Genomic DNA, 21,411 nt, shown 5'->3' on the forward strand with positions numbered 1-21,411 from the left:
CATACAGACCCTGGGTGTTATCAAGTCAATGTCTGGTTCCTATGCATAAATTAATCTACACATGAGTATAACATGTTTCTCTTCCCTGAAGAGGTTAGAAGGAGTAGTTCAAAAGACCACCCTCACTTCTGACACCAGCTACAAGTTGAAGGGTGCCCCCAAACCAGCCTAAGTTCCACAATCTGCCGACAAACTCACAGAACACATTGAGAGCTATTATACTCACAGCTGTAGTTTATTTTTTTTTATTTTTTATTTTTTTTTAATTTTTTTTTCAACGTTTATTTATTTTGGGGACAGAGAGAGACAGAGCATGAACGGGGGAGGGGCAGAGAGAGAGGGAGACACAGAATGGGAAACAGGCTCCAGGCTCTGAGCCATCAGCCCAGAGCCTGACGCAGGGCTCGAACTCACGGACCGCGAGATCATGACCTGGCTGAAGTCGGACGCCTAACCGACTGTGCCACCCAGGCGCCCCTGTAGTTTATTATAAGGACAGGATACAGATGAAAATCAGCCAGGGGAAGACATGCACAGGGCAGAATCCAGGAAGGTTCCCAACATGGAGCTTCCGGATGTCCTTGTCCTGTGTAGTCGTGGAGAGCATTAACTCCTCCTGACAACCATGTGTGACAATGGAGTATAATTAACCAGGACAGCTCTTGGAGCATTGAGTCCAGAATTTGGGGGTGGGTATGAGGGCTCTATCATATGGTCATGATTGACTGTCCATATGGCTGATCTGTCTCCAGCCCCCCCATAGTTGAGTAGACATGTGACCCTACCCTATACTCTATTGTTGGTGTGGTTCAAGGGTCTCACCCTAAATCATGTAGTTATGATCTGGCTGGCCCAATTCCTCCAGACAAACAGGCGTTCCCACCAGGCATGATATTCCAAGGGCTTAGAGATCAACTCCCAGAAGCAAAGGGCAGACCTGTCTTTGGGTGAGGTGATACTGTACTATAAACTCCCCCATTTTCCTCTTACTGGCTTGTGCTCTTGCTCTCAGGAGCCTAGAGGGAGCCTGGGCCTCTCCCTCAGAAGCAGCAGCCTAGCCCATCATTACTCCTCAGGCTTGCCCGGCACTGTGCCTGCCACCAAGCCATTGCTCCTCCAGCAATTCTAAATATCATAGTGATAACAGAAGCCCACACTGTGGACATGAAAACACAAATAATCACCCTGATGGCTGTACTTGATTTTCCTCTAATAAAACACTGAGGTACTGGCATTGATTAAGATAGGCATTAATGATCACCTCATGGCTGCTGTTTGCTTTTTACATCTGGACAAAAATTCCTCTGCAGTAAGAAATGAGTTTGTCCCCTCTAAGACTCTCATCAAAAACTTGCTTTTCCTTAGTTTTTTAATTCTTGAAGTATCAGGGGCACCTGGGTGGCTCAGTCGGTTAAGTGTCTGACTTCAGCTCAGGTCACGATCTCGCGGTCCGTGAGTTCAAGCCCTGCGTCGGGCTCTGGGCTGATGGCTCAGAGCTTGGAGCCTGCTTCCGATTCTGTGTCTCCCTCTCTCTCTGCCCCTCCCCCGTTCATGCTCTGTCTCTCTCTGTCTCAAAAATAAATAAAAACGTTAAAAAAATTTTTTTTTAATTCTTGAAATATCAGATACTCTAAAAGCAGCAACTCTTCCTTTTCCAAAGTTACTTCAGCTGTTTACATGTCTATCTCCCTTACCGTGTGGTGGATTTTTCCAGAGCAGGGGCTCTGTTTTGGGATTCTGCCTCCTGACACCCTCCCTGGCACATAATAGGTACTCAGTATCTGAGCAATAAACCAACACATGTTTAAAGCAGTATTAATACAGTGGTTTAACAAGGGTATACGTTCTTGGCATAAAAATTATTAAGTATAAAAAGTAAATAGAAAAATGTGTATCATATGATTACACTATATATACAAAAACTATTGAGAAGAGACATTTGGGGGGTGCCTCTGAGGTGTTGATGTTTTATTTCTTGATTTGAATGGTGGTTACATTGGAGTATTCACTTTGTGACAATTCATTACACTTTAAAATTACAATATGCTTACCTTTGTGTGGGTATTATACTTTAATTAGTAAGTTTACTTAAAAATAGGGGCACCTGGCTCAGTTGGTTAAGCGTCCAACTCTTGGTTTCAGCTCAGGTCATGATCTCACAGTTCATGAGTTCAAGCCCCTCATTGGGCTCTGTGCTGACAGTTTGGGGCCTGCTTGGGATTCTCTCTCTCCCTCTCTCTCTGACCCTCCCCTGCTCTCTCTCTCTCTCTCTCTCTCTCTCAAAATAAATGAATGAACTTAAAAAAAAAGTTTACTTAAAAATAAAAAAAAAAATAAAGGAGTATTAATAAACAGTACTTTTAGTTTTGAAATGCAAAAAGTTACCAGTCTACAAATAACCATTTGGGTAGTAAGAAGATAAATAATATATATTTATATTTTCATATACATGCATCAAATACAACTGGAGGGATATACAAATGATAAGTGTGTTTACCTATGGGGAACAGAACTGGGTAGCTTGGGGGCAGGGCTGAAAAGAACACTTCCAACTCTATACCCTCTTATGCTCTTTTGATTTTTGAACCATGAGAGTGTGTTATAAATTCCAAACAACTTAATTAAAAAAAAAATTCTGGAAACAGGGCGATGATTTATAAATTCTTTATTTTGGCTAATACTGACTGCCTTCATTACTACCACAGACTTATTATAGCAGAGAGGAATTATTCACTAGATATTCTGTTGTTATCAAACACTAAACATTAGGAAAAGATTGGAGGGCATTTAGAATGGGATAAGGAAAGGAGAAAAGAAGCTCAGAGGAGAACATGAGGTCCTGCCCGTCCTTGGTATTCAGGAAATGAGTAACCACATCAGATCTAACTTAAATGTCAGCCTCTTCAAAAAGGTTTTCAGAAAAAGGTCACTTAACAATTATTCACTGGACAAAAAAAAAAAAAAAAATCACTGATTCTAAAAGAGATCTTGACATGAAAGACCCAACTGAAGAACAATCAGACATAGCACCATGACAGAGCTGGGATCGCAGTGGCCCAGCATCAGTGAAGATGCTATTGTGGAGACAGCAATCTCTAGGGACTAGCTCGCACTCACAGATGGGTGTGATGTCTTAGGGCATAAAGATGTTGTAGACGGTTCTCACGTAGATGTCATCTGGAGGAGGCTTCTTCTTGCTGCCAGGTTCAAGGAATTTCTTAATTGTAGGGATATTACTGATTTTCACTGTGAACTCCTGAAAAAGGAAAACACAACAATTCAAGGTTAACAGCAAAGGTAGTAAGTTACTATGAAAATACAGTTGTGCAAAATGGCCCATGAAAGTTTTTGCAATACATATTTGTTACAGGAACCCAAGCAGAAGTGTTGGTGTGACTATTTACAATCTCTGCCCACAATGGCTGGGATCTATCCAGGCTTTATTCATGCAAACTCACAGCTCAGACCAAAATGTGAATTCTTTTCAGACACAGAAAAATAAAAGATACTTAGATTAGGATTATAATGCTTGCCTAAAGAGAAAAAAGGAAGGAAAAATCAGTACCTTAAATATACTATTCTACTCAGAGAAAATGCATGAGTCATTTGAATAAAAGTATTTAAAAAAGTCATCATATGGCACAACTGAAATTCAGCTTCCTTGGACTTGTTTTACTCCTATTAGCAAATGGATCCTCTTTATGGCTATGAATGGGAGACGGACAGTAGCATTTTTTACGGCCTGGGGTTCAGACCCCAGATATCAGATATTTATGGAAATCATATTTTACATTCATACAGTCAAATTTTACCAATTCTCAGTAATTGAGAAGAAAAGTCTATTCGATCTAATAAAAATTTTGAACTATATGAAGAAGTGTATATCTATCATATATAATTATTCTAATAAAATTTTTCAGAGGTCATTTATTCAAAAAGTTACTATTTATTAAAAGTCAATAATATACAAAGCATAGCCTTAAGCATGCACACAGAGATACAGAAACATACGTACATATTTCACTATTAACAAAAGCTAATAATTATGTCAATTAAAGCTATGTAAATGACAATTTTCTCTTTTTATTACTTATTTTAACTCTTTATATCATCTAATTTCAAATACTATACTAACATTTGGAAACTTGTTCTATAGGATTATCATTTAAAGATTTACCTGAGATTCATATTTGTCACATATAATAAAACTTTTGTGACATCTGACTTTTATGCCCTTTAATCAATGCAGGAATGATCCTCATTTCAACTTAGATCTGGTGTTAGATTCTAAAGTCCTTTAATACCAAGGGGTCCCTAGGTGACTCAGTCAGTTAAGTGTCTGACTTTAGCTCAGGTCTGGAGCCTGCTTCAGATTCTGTGTCTCCCTTTCTCTCTGTCCCTCCCCTGCTCATGCTTGGTCCCTCTCTCTCTCTCAAAAAATAAAATAAACATAAAAAAAAGTGTTTTAATATTGATGCCCAATCTCATCAGAGATTAAAATTGTATTTAGGTGCAGCTGCTATGGAAAACAGTAAGGAGGTTCCTCAAAAAATTAAAAATAAAAATACCATACAATCCAGTAATTCCACTACTGAGTATTTATGCAAAGAAAACGAAAACACTAATTTGAAAAGATATATGCACCCCTGTGCTTATTGTGCTATTATTTATAATAGCCAGATTATGGAAACAACCTAAGTGTCCACCCATAGATGAATGGATAAGGAAGATGTGGATATATAAGATATGTATTTATATACACAATGGAACACTACTTGGCCATACAAAAGAATGAAATTCTGCCATTTGTGACAGCATGGATGGATCTAGAAGGTATTATGCCCAGTGAAATAAGTCAGAAAAAGACAAGTATCATAGGATTTTTCTTATATGTGGGATCTAAAAAACGAAACAAGCAACAGAAACAGACACATAAATAGAGAACAAACTGACAGTTGCCAGAAGGAAGGTGGTGGGGTGGGGGCGGGATAGACAAAACGGATGGAGTGGGAGATAAATGCTTCTAGTTATGGAATTAATAAATCATGGGAATGAAAGGTACAACACAGACAATATAGTCTATGACACTGTAATAGCGTTGTATGGGGACAAATGGTAGCTACACTTGTCATGAGCATAGCATGATGTGTGGAGCTGCTGGGTCACGGTGTTGAAACTAACATGGCATTGTGTGTTAACTATCCTTCAATATGGAAAAAAAACACCTTGACCCACGTTTCAAAAAATTACATTTACACAGATGTACCTGGGGTTTAAAAATAAGTCGTTAGTGTCATGGATGGAAAATGCCAACAGGTCCCTGAGTTATTTCAGGGACCTACTGGTATGAAAGTCAGGTTAAAGAATGTTCACCCCTGTGTCTACAAGAGGAAATGAACAGGCAGCTAAACAATATAATGGCTACTGCCTTGTTGAAGACTTCTATTTTTCTTTTCCAGGTGTATGTATTTAACTAGTGGTTGTTGTCCTCATAAGTATATCAAAGTGTATTTCCTAGGCTTGGAAAAATTATCATTTTTTAAGAAGCATTGGAGATTTTGGAGATGTAGTGTATTTCTCTTGACTTTTGGTAACTTAGTCAAATATGTGCCCATTTGGGTATATAAGGGATTGGCAACCTTTTCCTACAAAGGACCAGTTAGTAAATATTTTAGGTTTTGCAAGCCATATGGTCTCTATCAGAACTACTGAACTCTTGTGGTAGCACAAAAGCAGCTGTAAACAATGTGTGCATGAATGAGCCATGGCTTTGTGAAATTCAAACTTTATATAATTTCATGTGTCATGAAATATTATTCTTCTGATGTTTTTTTTCAACCACTTAAATATGTAAAAATTGGGGTATCTGGCTGGTTCAGTTGGAGGAGAGTGTGACTCTTGATCTGGGGGTCATGAGTTCAAGCCCCATGTTGGGTGTAGAGATTTCTTAAAAATAAATAAAACTTAAAAAAAAAAATGTAAAAACCATTCTTAGCTCAGGGACCATACACAAACAGGTGGCAGGGTTGATTTGACCCGGAGGCTGCAGTTTGCCAAACCCCCATATAGAGGAAACCCACTGGACCTGGAGATAAAAAGCTAAGGTCCTAGACAGAACTGAGGCTCACTAACTAGGCCATCTTGGCTGCTGACTTCTTGACCTTGGGTCTCTATTTCCTCGTATCTACACCAAAGGTTCTGGATGAGATTAGTTGTTTAAAGCCCTTTTCTGCTTTGAAGTTCCATGATCAGTCTTACCAGAATAATACTGAGGAATAAGTGGAGACACACACAAGTCTCTCCTTGGATTTTCCAAGAAGGGGAATGTATGGTGGGAACTCTCTGGAGTGATATTCAGCGAGCCTCTTACTTGTTTTCAGAACTCAGGCTGGGACATTTCCAATGCAAGAGCACCTATTTCTGAAAATCGGGAGCCACATCCTGACAAGGAGACTGTTTTTTGTGTTGACCCTGAAGCCCTCCTGTCAGTATATATACAGCACGGACAGATGAGGAACGCCTCATCCCTAAGATTACCCCTAAGGCAAGTTTGTTAGCAAACCGTGTATGCGATTTTTTTTCAAGAGCATAGTTATGGGACAAAACTTAGGTAAAACTGCTTTCACAGATACATTATCTTTCAGCTTGTAAGATCTGGGAACCAGAAAAACCATTTCAAGTTTCTACTTTCATTTCATTTTACTAACTAGAATCTAAAAAAGGACACATGCACCCCTAGCCAACCAACTAACAGACATTGAAGGAAGGAAGGTCTAAGAGATCTGAACCAATCTTCTAAAACATGGTTTTATTTACCTGGAGGTGAGGAAATGCAGACAGGATATTGGGGATTTTCTCTTCTAGAGCCAAAATGGTTTGGAGTAGAATCACGTCCGCAAGGCTCAGCTGGTTACCAACAAGAAACCTTTGCCCATGATCCCTTAAAACCTGCAGGATATAAATGTTTTGCATTGCTAACAATTCTTTACACAGAGAAACTGACGAAACTATTGAATCAGTGCAGTATCTCTGCATATAAGTAATATCAAGAGGAGGATCCCTATATCAGAGAGAGAGAACACACAAAGGGTATAGACACAGAAGTACCATTAAATACCTGCTTTATATCAAACACTAAAAAGGGGAAGAAAATCTGAACTCTAGATTTAGCATCCAGTGCTTTAAAAGGACACATCTATTCCAAAATGTATCCTACAGAAATGATTAGAGGTGACAGATGCAGGAGGCTGGGGGATGTCATGTAAGTCAGCAACAGGTCCCCTCCAAGGACTCTAATCTCACTTGCTGACTCCGTATTTCTACAAACATGGGGACCTGCAGTCATCAACTAGACATGACCATAAAAAAAGCAGGTTTCCGAGGTGCCTGGGTAGATTAGTCCCTTAAGTGTCCGACTTTGGCTCAGGTTATGATCTCACAGTTCATGAGTTCGATCCCCACGTCAGGCTCTGTGTTGACAGCTCGGAGCCTAGAGCCTGCTCTGGATTCTGTTTCTCCCTCTCTCTTTCTCTGCCCCTCCCCTGCTCACAACCTGTCTCTGTCTCTCAAAAATAAACATTGAAAAAAAAAATTTTTTTTAAGTTTTTTTTTTAATTATTTTTTTTTAACGTTTATGTATTTTTGAGACAGAGAAAGACAGAGCATGAGCAGGGGAGGAGCAGAGAGAGAGGGAGACACAGAATCTGAAACAGGCTCCAGGCTCTGAGCTGTCAGCACAGAGCCCGATGCGGGGCTCGAACTCATGGACTGTGAGATCATGACCTGAGCCGAAGTCAGATGCTTAACCGACCAAGCCACCCAGGTGCCCCCAAAATTTTTTTTAATAAAGCAGGCTTCCTGTCACAACTTCCAAGACAGAGAAAACTAAAAGCACAAGGGCTGATCTTGACTCCCGTTGTGAGGGCAACATGTCGCTTCAGAGATTCATAGGGATAGATGAGGAGGAGGAGGAAGCAGGGAACAGTGGTAAAAAAGGGAGGGATTGGGGCGCCTAGGTGGCTAAGTTGGTTGGGCAACCGACTTCGGCTCAGGTCATGATCTCCAGGTTTGTGAGTTTGAGCCCCGCGTCGGGCTTGGTGCTGACAGCTCGGAGCCTACTTCAGATTCTGTGACTCCCCCTCTCTCTACCTCTCCCCTGCTCACACTCTGTGTCTCTCTGTCTCTCAGTAATAAATAAAAGTTAAAAAAAAAAAAAAAGAAAAAAGAAAAGGGGGGATCTCCTTTGTAGTGAACTCTTGGATGCCCATAAGTGAGTATGAATGCATGCAAGGTGTGTTTGTGGGGGGGGGGGGGGGGGGGGGGGGTCAGACAGGGGCTCTACATACAACTCCCAATCAAGTATAGCTACTGGAGCCAGAGTGGGAGAGCACAGTGAATCCAGAATTGCAGTCAGAGGCCAGGGTTCCCAATCCCGGCTCCCCACATTAGGCATGTTGTTCAGTCTCTCTGGGATTCCGTTCCATTATGTGTAAAAAACAATAAAAATTAAAAAAAAAATAAAGCTAAAAATGTTTAGCTCATATATGTATTAGGAGCTGACTCAGTCTGAGCCATAGGAATTTAAGAACCAGCAGTGACCTCTCACCAAGGCACCTCTTCCTCCCTTGTCACACCACATTTCTACATTATCATATTTTACATTTGCAAAGTGCCTGTGGGTGAGAGACCATGAAACCAATTGACCAAAAAACCCAGAGAATACCTCTCCTTCTTAAATCTAATTCTACAAAGACGGCCAGAGATTTGCCAATTCCGTACGTTTACACTCTCTTCTTTTTTTAACAGAAACATTTAAAACAATTGCTCTTAGTTGAGAAAAACAGGAGTCTGAAGCCCAGGAAAGCAGATATATTAACAAGATGAGGAAAATAACAAAACAGGAAGCAAAGAGAGCAAAGGGGAGAAAAATAAAACAATGGTCTTCTCATCATACCAAACTATCAGGTAGGATGTTGGTATACAATGGCCCTTCCCCAAATGTTCATGGGATGAAAGAAGGTAGGAATTAGGCAGTTTCTGCTTTTCTGCATCTTACACAGGGTGGGCACCCGGTGAACAATAATGCGCACATGTGGTGAACCCATGTTTTTTCCAGACTTCCGAGTAACATGGTCCAAGTAGAGCCTGAGGGGCTTCAAGACACCCTGGCTTTGCTCTGACAGCTACTGTCAGCTCTCGGGAATCCCCGAGGTTAGTCCAGCAGGCTCCCCTTTCCACTGCCCAGCGCAGAGCGAGGCGTCAGTGACAGCTCCCTTGTAGTCTGGTCATGCTGTGTTCGTGAGTTGCTCTGCCACCTACCTTTTCAAACACAGGAAAGTATCTAATTATAGCCTTCTGGGCCATGTTAACCACTTCCTTTTGTTGATCATCTGGTTTTAGGAAAGGATGCATGATAATCAGTTCCAGCAGATCTAGCGTCCCCTCCACATACATGTCAATCCTTAAAATAACAACAAAAAAAAAGTTATCTCAGTTTCCCCTTCTTTGAACTCATCGGCTTCCACAACTAAGAATTCAGAGTGCTTTTCTCTTAAGGCTCTGGCAACTTAAGGACCCGGGAGCATTTATCTATACCTGGCTAAAGAGCAAAGATGCAAAGCCAATTTTAGCTGTAATTCAAAAAAATCTGTCACAGATCAGAAAGCAAATAGCCATGACATCCCCCTCTCCAGGGACCCTAATTGTCTATCCTTACTCCAGAACCCACGCTTGGTGTGGGTGGAATTTCACATTTATAAAAACAGTGGCTATCATTTATGGAATGCTTGGTATGTACCAGGCGTGGTGCTAAACACTCCACCCAATATTTCATTGACTCTATTATCCATATTAATTGACTTTCATTATCAGGCATATGATATTAATATATTGTATAGGATACTCGGCAGGACTGTGGAACTCAGCATTTTGCCTTGGATCACGCATCTTAGTAGGTACAACAATCAGGCTTTGAGTTCAAAAATATAATCCAAATTATAATCAAGGTACAGTATTCCTGACCTTGAATGTCATAGCAGCCTCCTATTCTTAATACTCTGTGATATTAAATTTGCAAGAAAGGTAAAAAGCAATATCAAAGCATTTAAACATGTTGAAACCTGAAACAATCACACCCCAAATAGAGGATCTAGTATCTGAACTCAATTCTTCTCTATTGTTTTGCCCAGACTCTCTGTGCTGATTTTCCAACTGGTTTTTGTTCCCGGTTTACTCTAATGATACAAGACATAAAGGAGGCGGGGCGTGCTGTAGAGACTGCTAATTGGCTGAGGTCTCAGTAAGTGACAATCGAGAACACTTGAGAGGGCCATAGTACAGGGTTCTCTCCTTGAGATCCTTGCCAAACAGGTGGTGCTTCTCTGCTATGTAGTGAAGGATGCTGCGGGTCTGCACCAACTTCATCCCGTCAATTTCAACCATTGGCACTTGCTGGAACAGCAGGTGGTTACCTGAGAATGGAAGCCCAGAGTTAAAACTGATCTCTTCCCTGTCCCCCAACCCCTGAACATGCCCTATTGAATGAAAAGGGACGGTGGGGACAGAGCCTTGGGAACAGTGGAAAGCTCCCTGATGACAGATGACATCAACTTCATGCAGGGTAGCAGACTGAACTGCCAAAGAAGCCTGAAAACAAGCCCTGTTCAAAACCTTCCCTTTTCATGTTCACACCAGCAAAAGTGCCCAACAGTCATGACAAGGGGCGGGAGAGAATGTGGGGAAGATATTTCTTCAGAGCTGCACTGGCCAACCCAGTCAGTAGTCAGTAGCTGCATGTGTCTAGTTAAACCTACACTTAAATTAATCAAAATTTTGACAAATTTGGAATTCGATTCCTTAAGCATGCTAGACACATTGCAAGTGCTCAGTAGGCACGTATGGCTAGCGGCTATGACACCAGACTGGGAACAGAACATTTCCATCACTGTAGACTGTTCTATCAATTGCACTGCTTTAAACAATCTGATCATAAAACCTACGTCACCGACTGAGACTCCTGTGTACTCACCGGGCTTTCTGTTCCACAGCCACAGACCACGTACTACCAAGTCTGCTGTCATGGATCAAAAACCAACCACTTGCTTTTGTCAAATTGGGGGTACATGAGTGTCTGGGGAAAATGATTACTCAACACATGCCTAGTGACATGAGGCCAGTGTCACACAGGAAGAGTGACATTACAGTTGGTCCCTCTCGAGGCAGCCTTCAGTTGGGTCTAGAGACCCTGCTGATGGCTGGGAGGGAGGCTACTTACAGAGTCACTAGGTATTCCTTACGGAGCCTGGGCATAGAGGGAGTGGGGCTGATCAGGAGTTAAAGGTGGGGGGCCTTTCACTGAATTCATTTCTGTTTAGTATTCACTGCAAATATGCGGCCCAGTTTAAATGAGGCCTTCTGTTTGCATACTCAAGCAGGCACTGATGGCTCAGATAATTTGGAGCTAGGTGGGGAAGATGAAGAAGGAAGGTATGAAGGAGAGGAAAAAAAGCGGGAAAAGAGGGGGGCAGAGAGAGGAGAAAGGGATGGAGAAAGGCTGTTCACCTGATGGTTCACTCCCTTTAGCTCTAAGAAAAGAGCAATTTCAGCTATTTCCCCCCCTGGTGTTAGGATACTGTTGAGAGTTCAGTGTAAGCAGCATCTTTGACCTTCCACATAAATATCAGTTCTTAAAAGAAAAATCAGCATTACCAAACAGTTGTTTCACTTCCATACTCACCATCCTGCAACTTCTGTAACTGTTCTTTTGTTTCTAAGAACTCTTCATCAAACTAAATTAAAAAAAAAAAAAAGATATCCCCCATGAAGACACATATCATTACAGGATCAGTACTGAAAATACCAAGTTAAACTGTCTCAGAAGCAGAAGGAGCACACTTAGCACCCACATCTTGGTTTCCCTGTATCACTAAAAGAAACCTGGACTCCTGGGAGAAAAGGTTGATGCTAATACATCAGAAAGCAAGGAAGAGCTCAAAGACCAATGAGATATGGCAAAGGCAAAGGCAGGCAGGACCCTACCTGAAGGGGAGTCCTTCGCCAAATTAGGGACAATTCAAGCATCAGACAGGTAATGTCACTTAAGGATCATCACACACTCTAATAAAAAAAATCCTTGTGTCCTTAAGTGATGATATTCAACAAGGCAGAAGGAAAAGCTTTTTTTTTTTTTTAACAGAAGAATTAGTGCTAATGATACAATTAGAAAATCACCAATTTGTAACCTACAATATAACAACTGATTCTGAAAAGGATCAAAATGGATGCTGAAATCACTGCCTTTCGGGGAACAGAATATTCAAACAACCTTAAAGTATCAGCCCACAAGTTAATTATGACAAAGAAAAAAGCATCTTTGTGGTGGAAAGATTGGGAGATCACACCATCTATCTAACCAAGTGGTCAAACTTAGCTCCCCATTGGGGGACACTGAGACATTGTGTGCTTCCTGCCGTGACAGTGAGAAGGGCACAATAACACTGTAAAAAATACTGCCAGATCTAACTGCAAGGTGAAAATCAGGCAAATCCAGGACGCAGGGTATTCTGTAACAAAAATGGCTGAGACTCTTTCAAACCTACAGAAAACTTGTTTCCTTTTGTTTTGCCTGAGCATGCAACATCTGAGAACAGGTTCGAGGGATCCGCCTCTGCCATTCCCACTCTGCAGTCTTTACCACTTACCTGGCTCTCTTTTCCTAGACTAACTTTCACTTCCCAACTGAAAGTGTGAGCTCCATTCTCCAAGGACAAATCTTTATTTAAGAGATTGGACTTTAGCTAGGTAGCCCTCCTCTGATAATTCTTCTAGATGGAATTTGGTTACCAAGTTGTGTGGGAGTTCACGAGTCAGTTTCTCCTTTATACATTTCTTTGCAGTTTCCCTCCACACTGGCTGGAAGGTGGGTTCGGGACCTGCTGGGCTAATTCCTCTACCTCACCTGCCTGCCCACTGCGACTGGTCTAGGGGAGGTAGGTTATGTGACCCACTTTCTTTTTTGTAGAACTTACTTAGGGTTGGTTTTCTACTGCTGTCACCAAGAATCTTGACTCATACATAGGAGAGTAGGAGGCATGAGGTAGAATGAGGATTGGAAAGAGAGAAGATTTGGGAAAAGATTATATTAAAGGTACAAATAAGATAACTATTGCAAACCTATTCAATAAGACAGAACGGCAAACTCAGAAGCATGCAGGGAAAAGGTAGGTGACATCAATAAGCCAACCAGGTTCAGGTCACAGGACCAAGAATTTTTTTCACTATCTTCTTAACATAATTAGAAAACATATCCTGAGACAATGGGGGAATAATGGGGACTGTGATGAACTAGAAAGGACCATCTATGGTGGCAGTCCTTCCTTACTTAGTCAGACTTAGTAATTACTTGCCCTCTGAAAATGAGGGTCCAGTATCAATCAGATCTTCAAATTTCTCAAGAGAAGTCAGAAGTCAGAATTTGTAAATAAAAGTGATATCAACTCACTTAGAAAACTGTAAAACACTGTATGGTGAGTTATAATGATATGCAAAGAAACCAAAACGAAAACCAACCAAACAACACAAAACCGCAAACCCCAAAACCCTCATGTATCATCTTTGGAGGTTACTACAGTAACGCCTAGTTATTCTGAAAATCGATTAAGAGACTACATCAAGCATTTATCTTACTCTTCCCATATGAGCTGTAGTTCAAAGTAATTAAATAGTTAAGTGAAAAACTACTCTTCAGAAAAGAAACACAGTTAATAAATTCAGATAAAATGATAGACAGAAATAGAAAAGGCACCATTTTGTTATCCCTAACAATGGTGATGAAAATAGCTGCTAAAACCACTAGTTGAGAAGGTGATGGAGGAAACTTTATGCATGGATCCAGCCTGACGTCACTGGAACGCACTGATCAAGCCGGCGTTGCTGAAAAGGAGACAGTCAAACATCATGCATCCCTTGATGTCGTATAATAAAAATATGCACCCAGTATCCCTGTGATGGAGTCTGGTAGGAAAAAAAAAAAAAAAAGATTTAGAGATAGAAAGGAAAAAAGGAGCCTGGATTTGATCATATCTCTGGGTCTAACTAGTTTACAGGAAACATAAAGAATAAAAGAATATGTTGAAATGAGGGTAAGTCAGTCAAATCCAGAATGGGGGAAATTCTACAGGGTAGTTTCTTCCACAAATGAATGGCACTAAAAACAGATGCAGACACTTAGCACTCAGCTGTTGGTTGCTAATACCATTTGCTAATAAAAGGGACCAGGGCTCCTTGGAAGAATACCAATTTCTAAGGCCAGGGCAAGGAAAATACAAGATGAGCCTGAAGCATCTTGTAGTGTCAGAAAGTAAGAAAGAGCTAAAGGGAAAAAAAGAAAAGGGAGGATGAAGTCATGTGCACAGGTGTGACGCAGGAGCCAATGTGAAAGAGCTAATGGCCAAAGTGGGACAATTTGAGCAAGAAAACATTATTGGATTATAACCCAAAGCACAAAATAAATACTAAAGTCCACACTGATAAAAATAAATGATTGAATAGATAAATGGACAAGAAAAAACCCAAATCTCCCTTATGTAAGAATTCTAAACACAGATGTCGCCCCCTCCAGGAGGTAGAGTTTAATTCCCATCCTTTTAAGCCTGGGCTGAACTTAATGACTCGTTTCCAAAAAATAAAGGGAACAAATCCTTTTACAATGAAGAAACCTGGCAGACACCGTCTTAGCCAAATGACCAAGGTTAACAGCACCAGTGATATACTCATGTTAATATCAGCCCTAATATGATACAATGAGAAAGGCACTTGTCCTCTGTGCTATTCTTCCCCAAAACCCCAAACCCCAGTCCAATTATGAGAAAACTTCAAACAAACCTAAACTATGGAGAATTCTACAAAACACCTGACCAATACTTTTCAAAACTGTCAAGGTCGTGAAATAAAAGACAGACTGAGAAACTGTCACAGGTTGAGACTAAGGAAACGTAGTGACTAAGTATAATGTGGGATCCTGGAAGAGTAAAGGACATTATTGGCAAAACTAATTAAATTCAAATAGTCTAGTTTAGTCATGCACCAATGTTAATTTCTTAGTTTTGACATGATTATGTAAGATGATATCATCAGGAGGGACTGAGTGGCTGTTATGGAACACTGTGCACTGTCTTCATAACTTTGCTATAAATTTAAAATTATTCCCAAGTATAAAGTTTATTTTTAAAAAATGCAAAGGAAATTGTTACAGATTTAAAAAATCCTGAAAGAAACCTAAGCAAATGCGATGTGTGGGCATGATATAGATCCAGACTGGAATAAACTTACTATAAAAAGACCTGTTTGAGGTAATCAGACTGTTAAGATATTAGTAAAGAACTGCTAATTTTGTTGGGTGATATTATGGTATTGTATTAAAATCCTTACCTTTTAGAGATAAAAACTACAATACTCCCACAAAACAAATGGAGGAGATGGATGAAACAAGATTAGCACAAAGCAAATGACAATTGAAAATGGGTGAGGGAAGTTTATGCCAATGGTTTCCCAACCTTTGTAACCCACTAGAACATTTCCATGAATAAGAAACTAAAAGAATACAACAAAAAGACAAAACCACTGTGGGCCAAAGCCTACACATATGCAGAGGAAGGCTGCCAGTTAGAAGCCATTGAAGAGGAAATTTACCTATAGCTTGTATAATTAAGAAAAGTTGTTAACTGGCAAATTTCAGGTTCATTCCTCTTCTCCTTATTAATACTTCTTGGTGGTAGATCAGAAGCCAATGATTAAGTAAAAGTGGAAAGTAAAACAGATTTCCATTAACCACATTCCATTTATAAAGAAAAACCCCTTTTGACTCAACCAAGGAATCTTCTGACTCAACCAAGCATGTCTGTGTTGGGTGGGGGAGAGGGCTAGAACAGGACTCCGCCATTTATGTTTTCCTCAAAAGTCTCAAAGTTGTACGACAAATCTGTGAAGAAACAGCATAGAGGGTACCTCGACTCCAGCGGCAGCTAAAACCCATCTTACGGACTCCATCCGGCCTCTTCCGTTGGGATAGTGGAGCTTGGGCTTTGCTGCCATGATGGCCTTTCAGAAAAGGTTTCTGAAAAAAACAAATACGCAGCTCCTCGCACACCAGAAGTCTTATTTCTCTTATTTCGAGTCTTCAACCCCGGTGCTCACGGGCTAAATGAATATTCAGGATTTTGGCAAAGGAAGTCGGTTTTGCTTTTTGTTTTCGTTTTTTTTTTTTTTCCTTTATGACTGCGTTTTCGCTCACTCAATGAAAACATACCACCATTTTCAAATATTAAAAGAAACAAACACTTGGCTTCCATACCATTTCTATTTATGATCTCTTTTTCTGGATCTTGGGAAGCTGGGGCCATTTGTTGTAAAAACATCCTAGCCAGCAGTACGGTACTTCACCGATTCAGAACATCATACACTTTGACCTTGAAAATCTTAAATTTCTCAAATTCGGTCTGGTGAGGCAAGGTGCGGAGGGCCGCGGAGAATTAATTATGCACTCTTTGGAACCCTTGCAAGAATTCATGTTTTCACATGCATCGTCATATGTGATTATTACAGCTATTGAGAGATGGGCCGGCCGAGCATTACTATTGTCTGCAAAATGTGCGTCTGTCTTCCAGCCTGCGGTAGCTTCCCCCGGGTCCCGCACGTCCCCCGCCACAGCTGGGAGGTGAGCCTCGGGCCTCGGGAATGCGCCCAGGCCACGGACTCGACCACCCGAGACTAGACTCCTAGTCTACTAGGACTGGGCTACTCCGGTCCCCGCTCAGCCCAAAGCTAGACCACGAGCTAGCCTTCCACGGAAACCAGTGGGTTCGGATTCCGCAGAGCGGGTTAATAAAAATACGCACGCTGAGCCAAGAATGACTCCAGCCCCAGCCAAGAGGGCCACGTCTGCCCAGAAGGAGGCGGAGGCGCCAAAGGACGGGTGGGAGGGAGATGAGAAGGACTGAATGGGTGCTGGGAGAGAGTTGGGACGCACGGTGGAGGAAGAGACTCGGGGCCAGGCAGTGGAGGGCGAAGGGGATGGGCGGGTGGGAGCGGCAGGAGGGAGACAGACCTGGAGTCCGCTAGAAGCACCCGGAGCCTCACAAAGCGCTCGGCCAGCTGTCTGCAGCGAGGCGGGACCAGCTGGCCGCGAGCTGGCGCTCCGGTGGGCGAGGCTGGGAAGTCTCACCAATAGAGACGGCAGTGTTTAGCATGCTCCACCCATCTGCAAGGCATTCTGGATAATATGAAAATAGTCCAAATTCGAGCCAGTTAGCGCCAATTTTAGCGTTTTGAGGAATTAGGTAGACTTTAAGGTGTTAGTTAGATTAGGACTTTAGTTAAAAAATCCTTTTAGAGGCCCAGTACCATTAGAATGACTCGGCCTATGCGTAAAGTTAAAAATCTCTTTAGGTTTATATAGCTCGTGCGCGCCCCTAGCGCTTCGGATGTGAGGGCGATCTGGCTGCGACATCTGTCACCCCATTGATCGCCAGGGTTGATTCGGCTGATCTGGCTGGCTAGGCGGGTGTCCCCTTCCTCCCTCACCGCTCCATGTGCGTCCCTCCCGAAGCTGCGCGCTCGGTCGAAGAGGACGACCTTCCCCGATAGAGGAGGACCGTTCTTCGGTCAAGGGTATACGAGTAGCTGCGCTCCCCTGCTAGAACCTCCAAACAAGCTCTCAAGGTCCATTTGTAGGAGAACGTAGGGTAGTCAAGCTTCCAAGACTCCAGACACATCCAAATGAGGCGCTGCACGTGGCAGTCTGCCTTTCTTTTGAGACGACAACCCCTACCAAATACTTTAATAAATAGCAACTACAAACTTTTAATAAGGGCAACGTCTTGTAAATTCATATAATAGGTATAGCTAATATTTGAAGGCTTTTAAAATAAGCAAAGTACCCTACAAGAGAACAAAAGGCATTACATAAACATACTATTATTAAACAGAACCCATGTATTGTTAAACAGAACTTAAATTCTCTCATTTCATTTTGTGTATATATACTAAATACATATATGTGTTTTCCCCCCTTTCTTTCTTGACCCCAACTATCATCTCGAGCTTTACCATTCACTTCAGAAACTCTAAGTCACAGGCTACACAGAGCACCTTCCTGGATGGGAGGAAGGAGAACATTGGGGTAGACGTGTCACTGTGGCTAAAAAAGTGATTTGGCTGGTAAATAAGTTAAAACTAAAACAACATAGTAAAGTCATCAAGGCTATATTACAGAGTAGAAGGCAGAATTCACTTGGATCTCAGTTTAAAATATATGCCTTCAAAAGGACTTCAAAACTATTTCAGCTATTTCTCCGACTATAGATGTTGATTATCGGTTTCCCCCATGAGGGGTTCTTGAAAGTACCTGCCTGGAGAGGCCTGTGGCACTGAACAACCACCACAAATAATACAGATTTTATTTTTAATAGATTTCTCTGTCAGGAGCGTGGAGAGTAAATTGGGACAGTGCAAAGTAGAGAGAAACCTACTAAATATCTGTGTGTATGAAAGTAGTACCATTCATTTGAAGACTATGGTTAAGAAAAGGGTGCAATATTGAGGTGTAAGATAACAGACTTAACAATCAAGTCACAGTGTTGCAGGATTTTTTTTTTTTTTTTTTACCTCAAAACCCAGGATTTGTTGTTTCACCACTTCAAAGAATGAAGAGGAGGACACAAAATGAGCAGCAGGCAAAAGTTTATTAGCGTATACAATCAGAAAGCAAGAAAGTAGGAAAGCTCTCTTTATAGAGAGGGGACATTAGAAAATGAATGCCCACCAACTATAGGCAAGGATCCTTATTTTATAAGGTTCTGGTAGTGCCCTCCCTGCCCCCATCTCTTCCCCCTGTTCCTTCTCAGGTTCTACCCTTATTGGCTGGGTATCTCTAGGTGCTGGGTTGTCCATTCCCGATTGGGTTGTTTTCATTGTAGACTTAGGTCTTTTGTCAAATCCCGAGGGGAAACCTGAGGGGAAGTAGGTGGGGTCTGTTACATTCTTAAGAGGAACCTTAAGCCTGAGGGGGTTTGCTGTGGTCTGACACTCCCAGCATTGTTCCAAAATATGTCTTTCCCCACCCAGGGATCTCAGGCCCTAATCCTTTCCCTCTCTGCCTATTTTATCCTATTTTTTCCTATCATAACAAGGAGTAGGGGAAGGAAGAGAAAAAGTCTAGAATGATGCATCCCCCCACCCTCCGCCCAAGCACACACATTTCCTTTTCCATCCTCCTCTATTTTTCATAACATTTATTGTCATCTAACATACCATGTATTTTGTTTACATATTTTATTATCTACTTGTAGACTTAATAGAGTGCAAATTATATGAGGTTAGGGATTTTCATAGTTTTAAAAAATACATTTTTGGATTTCCTGCTTCTAGAATAATGCTTAGCCCAGAGTAAGTGTTTAGAGAATATGTATTGGAAAAATGATTGAATGAATGAATGAACAATGCTTTGATTTCTGCTCCATAAAGAGTGGAGGAGGACAAGGCTCGGGGAAAATAATGAGGTGATTTGTCTTTCATTTCTCTAAGCCATTCAACTGAAAATGTCCATTAGACACTTGAATCAGCCAGCAAAGACTCAGACAAGAGGACTGAGATGGGTCCAGCTGGCAGCAAAAGGATGAGCTTATCCAGAAAAAGTATATAAAGAAGATAAGCAAGTCAAGAACAGCTGAGCACCAGAAGAGTCAGAATAGTCACTCACAAATAAGACTAATAGTGTATGTTCAATTTCACCTTTCTAATTCTGACCTAACACAGACATGACTCAGTTTAACATAGGTAGGAAGTCATATTTTCCAACCCTGCTGAAAATAATCATTCTTTATTCATTTTTTTAACGCATCTTTCTGTAAGAATTCACTTTAACTGAACTAGACAGGACAAGTATTATTCAACTTTGTTGATAGACCAAACATTTACCTCCATTTCCTTATTTCTAATGAGTTGAAACATACTAAAGTGCTGATAGTTTAATGGGGTTTTTTTTTCTAACCTACAAAATGACAACTTCGAAAGTCCAACCTAATACAATAGGGATAACAGTATCCTAACAGTCTTATTTGCCTGAATGAGAAACTAAAGCAGTATCATAAGACTATGATGACACAGGCTGGTGGAGAAATAAAGAGTCCTGTTATAGTAATTCTGCCACTCTACGACAGGTGACTTTAAGTCATTTTATTACTTGGAAGCCTCCGAAATTGTTCTATTCTTAGAGACCCTTGGAGTCACTCTCATTCTGGGATAGTCTTAAACATAGTAGATAGTGTGGTGGTAGATAGTAGAATCTACCTACCTGATTTGTTTTCAGTGCCCAGGGAAATCCTCAGCCCTCAACCCTTTGCCCACCCACTCAGTTGTAGGTTAAAAAAAGTGCCTCAACAAAAATCCCTGAGCTTTAAAATAATAGAGCTTTAAATTTCAGTTTAAGAGAAGGTTTATATGTAAAACACTCCAGGAGGAGGGAAACAATTGGCTTACATTCAGCCTTAGCTGTAAATGACTGATACCAAGACCCTGTCCTGACAGCAAGGTAGTTTGTCAATTTTGTTCATCTTTTCAAACAACCAACTCCTAGTTTGGTTAATATTTTCTATCGTTTTTTATTTTATTTCATTTATTTCTGCCCTACTCTTTATTATCTCCTTTCTTCTGCTAACTTTGGGCTCAGTTTGCTTTTGCTCTTCTTTTTCTAGTTCCTGATGGCATAAAGTTAAGTTGTTAGGGATTTTCTTGCATCTTAATATGGGCATTAATTGCTGTGAACTCCCCTCTTAGAACCATTAATACTGCATCCCACAGGTTCTAGTATGCTGGTTTTCATTTGCATTTGTCTCAAGAATCTTTTTTATCTCTCCTTTAATTTCTCCTTTGATCCATTAGTTGTTCAGGAGAGTGTTGTTTATTTTTCATGTGTTCTTGAATTTTCCAGTTTTGCTCTTGTTGTTGGTTTCTAGTTTCATGTCACTGTGGTCAGAGAAGATACTTGGTGTGATTTCAGTCTGCTTAAATTTGCTAAGACTTCTTGTTTGGTGGCCTCACATATGGTCTATCCTAGAAAATGTTCCATGTGCACTTGAGAAGAATGTGTATTCTGCTGTTGTTGGATAGAACATTCTGTATATGACTATTTGGTCTATAGTAGTATTCAAATCCACTGTTTCCTTATTGATTCTCTGTCTGTACAATCTACTCATTGTTAAGAGTGGTGTATTAAAGTCCCCAACTATTATTGTATACTGTTTATTTCTCTTTTTACCTTTGTTAGTGATAGGAAAAGATAGGATAAAATAGGTAGAGAGGGAAAGGATAGGGCCTGAGGTCCCTGGGTGGGGAAAAAAACCTATTTTGGAACAATGC

General features: G+C 41.0%; 1 protein-coding gene across 1 annotated transcript; it reads right to left on the minus strand.

Moving 5' to 3' along the window:
• Nucleotides 1-2,648: 2,648 nt before the first annotated feature.
• GSTA4 (glutathione S-transferase alpha 4) lies at nucleotides 2,649-17,231 on the minus strand. The gene is made up of 7 exons (XM_040473764.1): nucleotides 17,102-17,231; nucleotides 16,003-16,111; nucleotides 11,735-11,786; nucleotides 10,337-10,469; nucleotides 9,319-9,460; nucleotides 6,817-6,948; nucleotides 2,649-3,256 (listed from the first exon to the last, which is right to left on the minus strand). Exons 2-7 carry the CDS (start codon nucleotides 16,087-16,089, stop codon nucleotides 3,134-3,136), a joined length of 669 nt encoding a protein of 222 aa, XP_040329698.1. The 5' UTR covers nucleotides 16,090-16,111; nucleotides 17,102-17,231; the 3' UTR covers nucleotides 2,649-3,133.
• Between the last annotated feature and the right edge of the window lie 4,180 nt (nucleotides 17,232-21,411).

Source organism: Herpailurus yagouaroundi, unplaced genomic scaffold (assembly GCF_014898765.1).
Source record: "Herpailurus yagouaroundi ecotype Mexico unplaced genomic scaffold, PumYag 139, whole genome shotgun sequence".
Lineage (NCBI taxonomy): Eukaryota > Metazoa > Chordata > Mammalia > Carnivora > Felidae > Herpailurus > Herpailurus yagouaroundi.

Excerpts from the sequence above, each read along its gene's own strand:
- GSTA4 (XM_040473764.1), bottom strand. The coding sequence starts at position 16,089 with ATGGCAGCAAAGCCCAAGCTCCACTATCCCAACGGAAGAGGCCGGATG. Across the intron at positions 11,787-16,002 it reads TAGCTGCCGCTGGAGTCGAG|TTTGATGAAGAGTTCTTAGA; the intron begins GTACCCTCTATG and ends TTTTTAATTTAG. Across the intron at positions 3,257-6,816 it reads CTGCATTTCCTCACCTCCAG|GAGTTCACAGTGAAAATCAG; the intron begins GTAAATAAAACC and ends TTCCTTTTTCAG.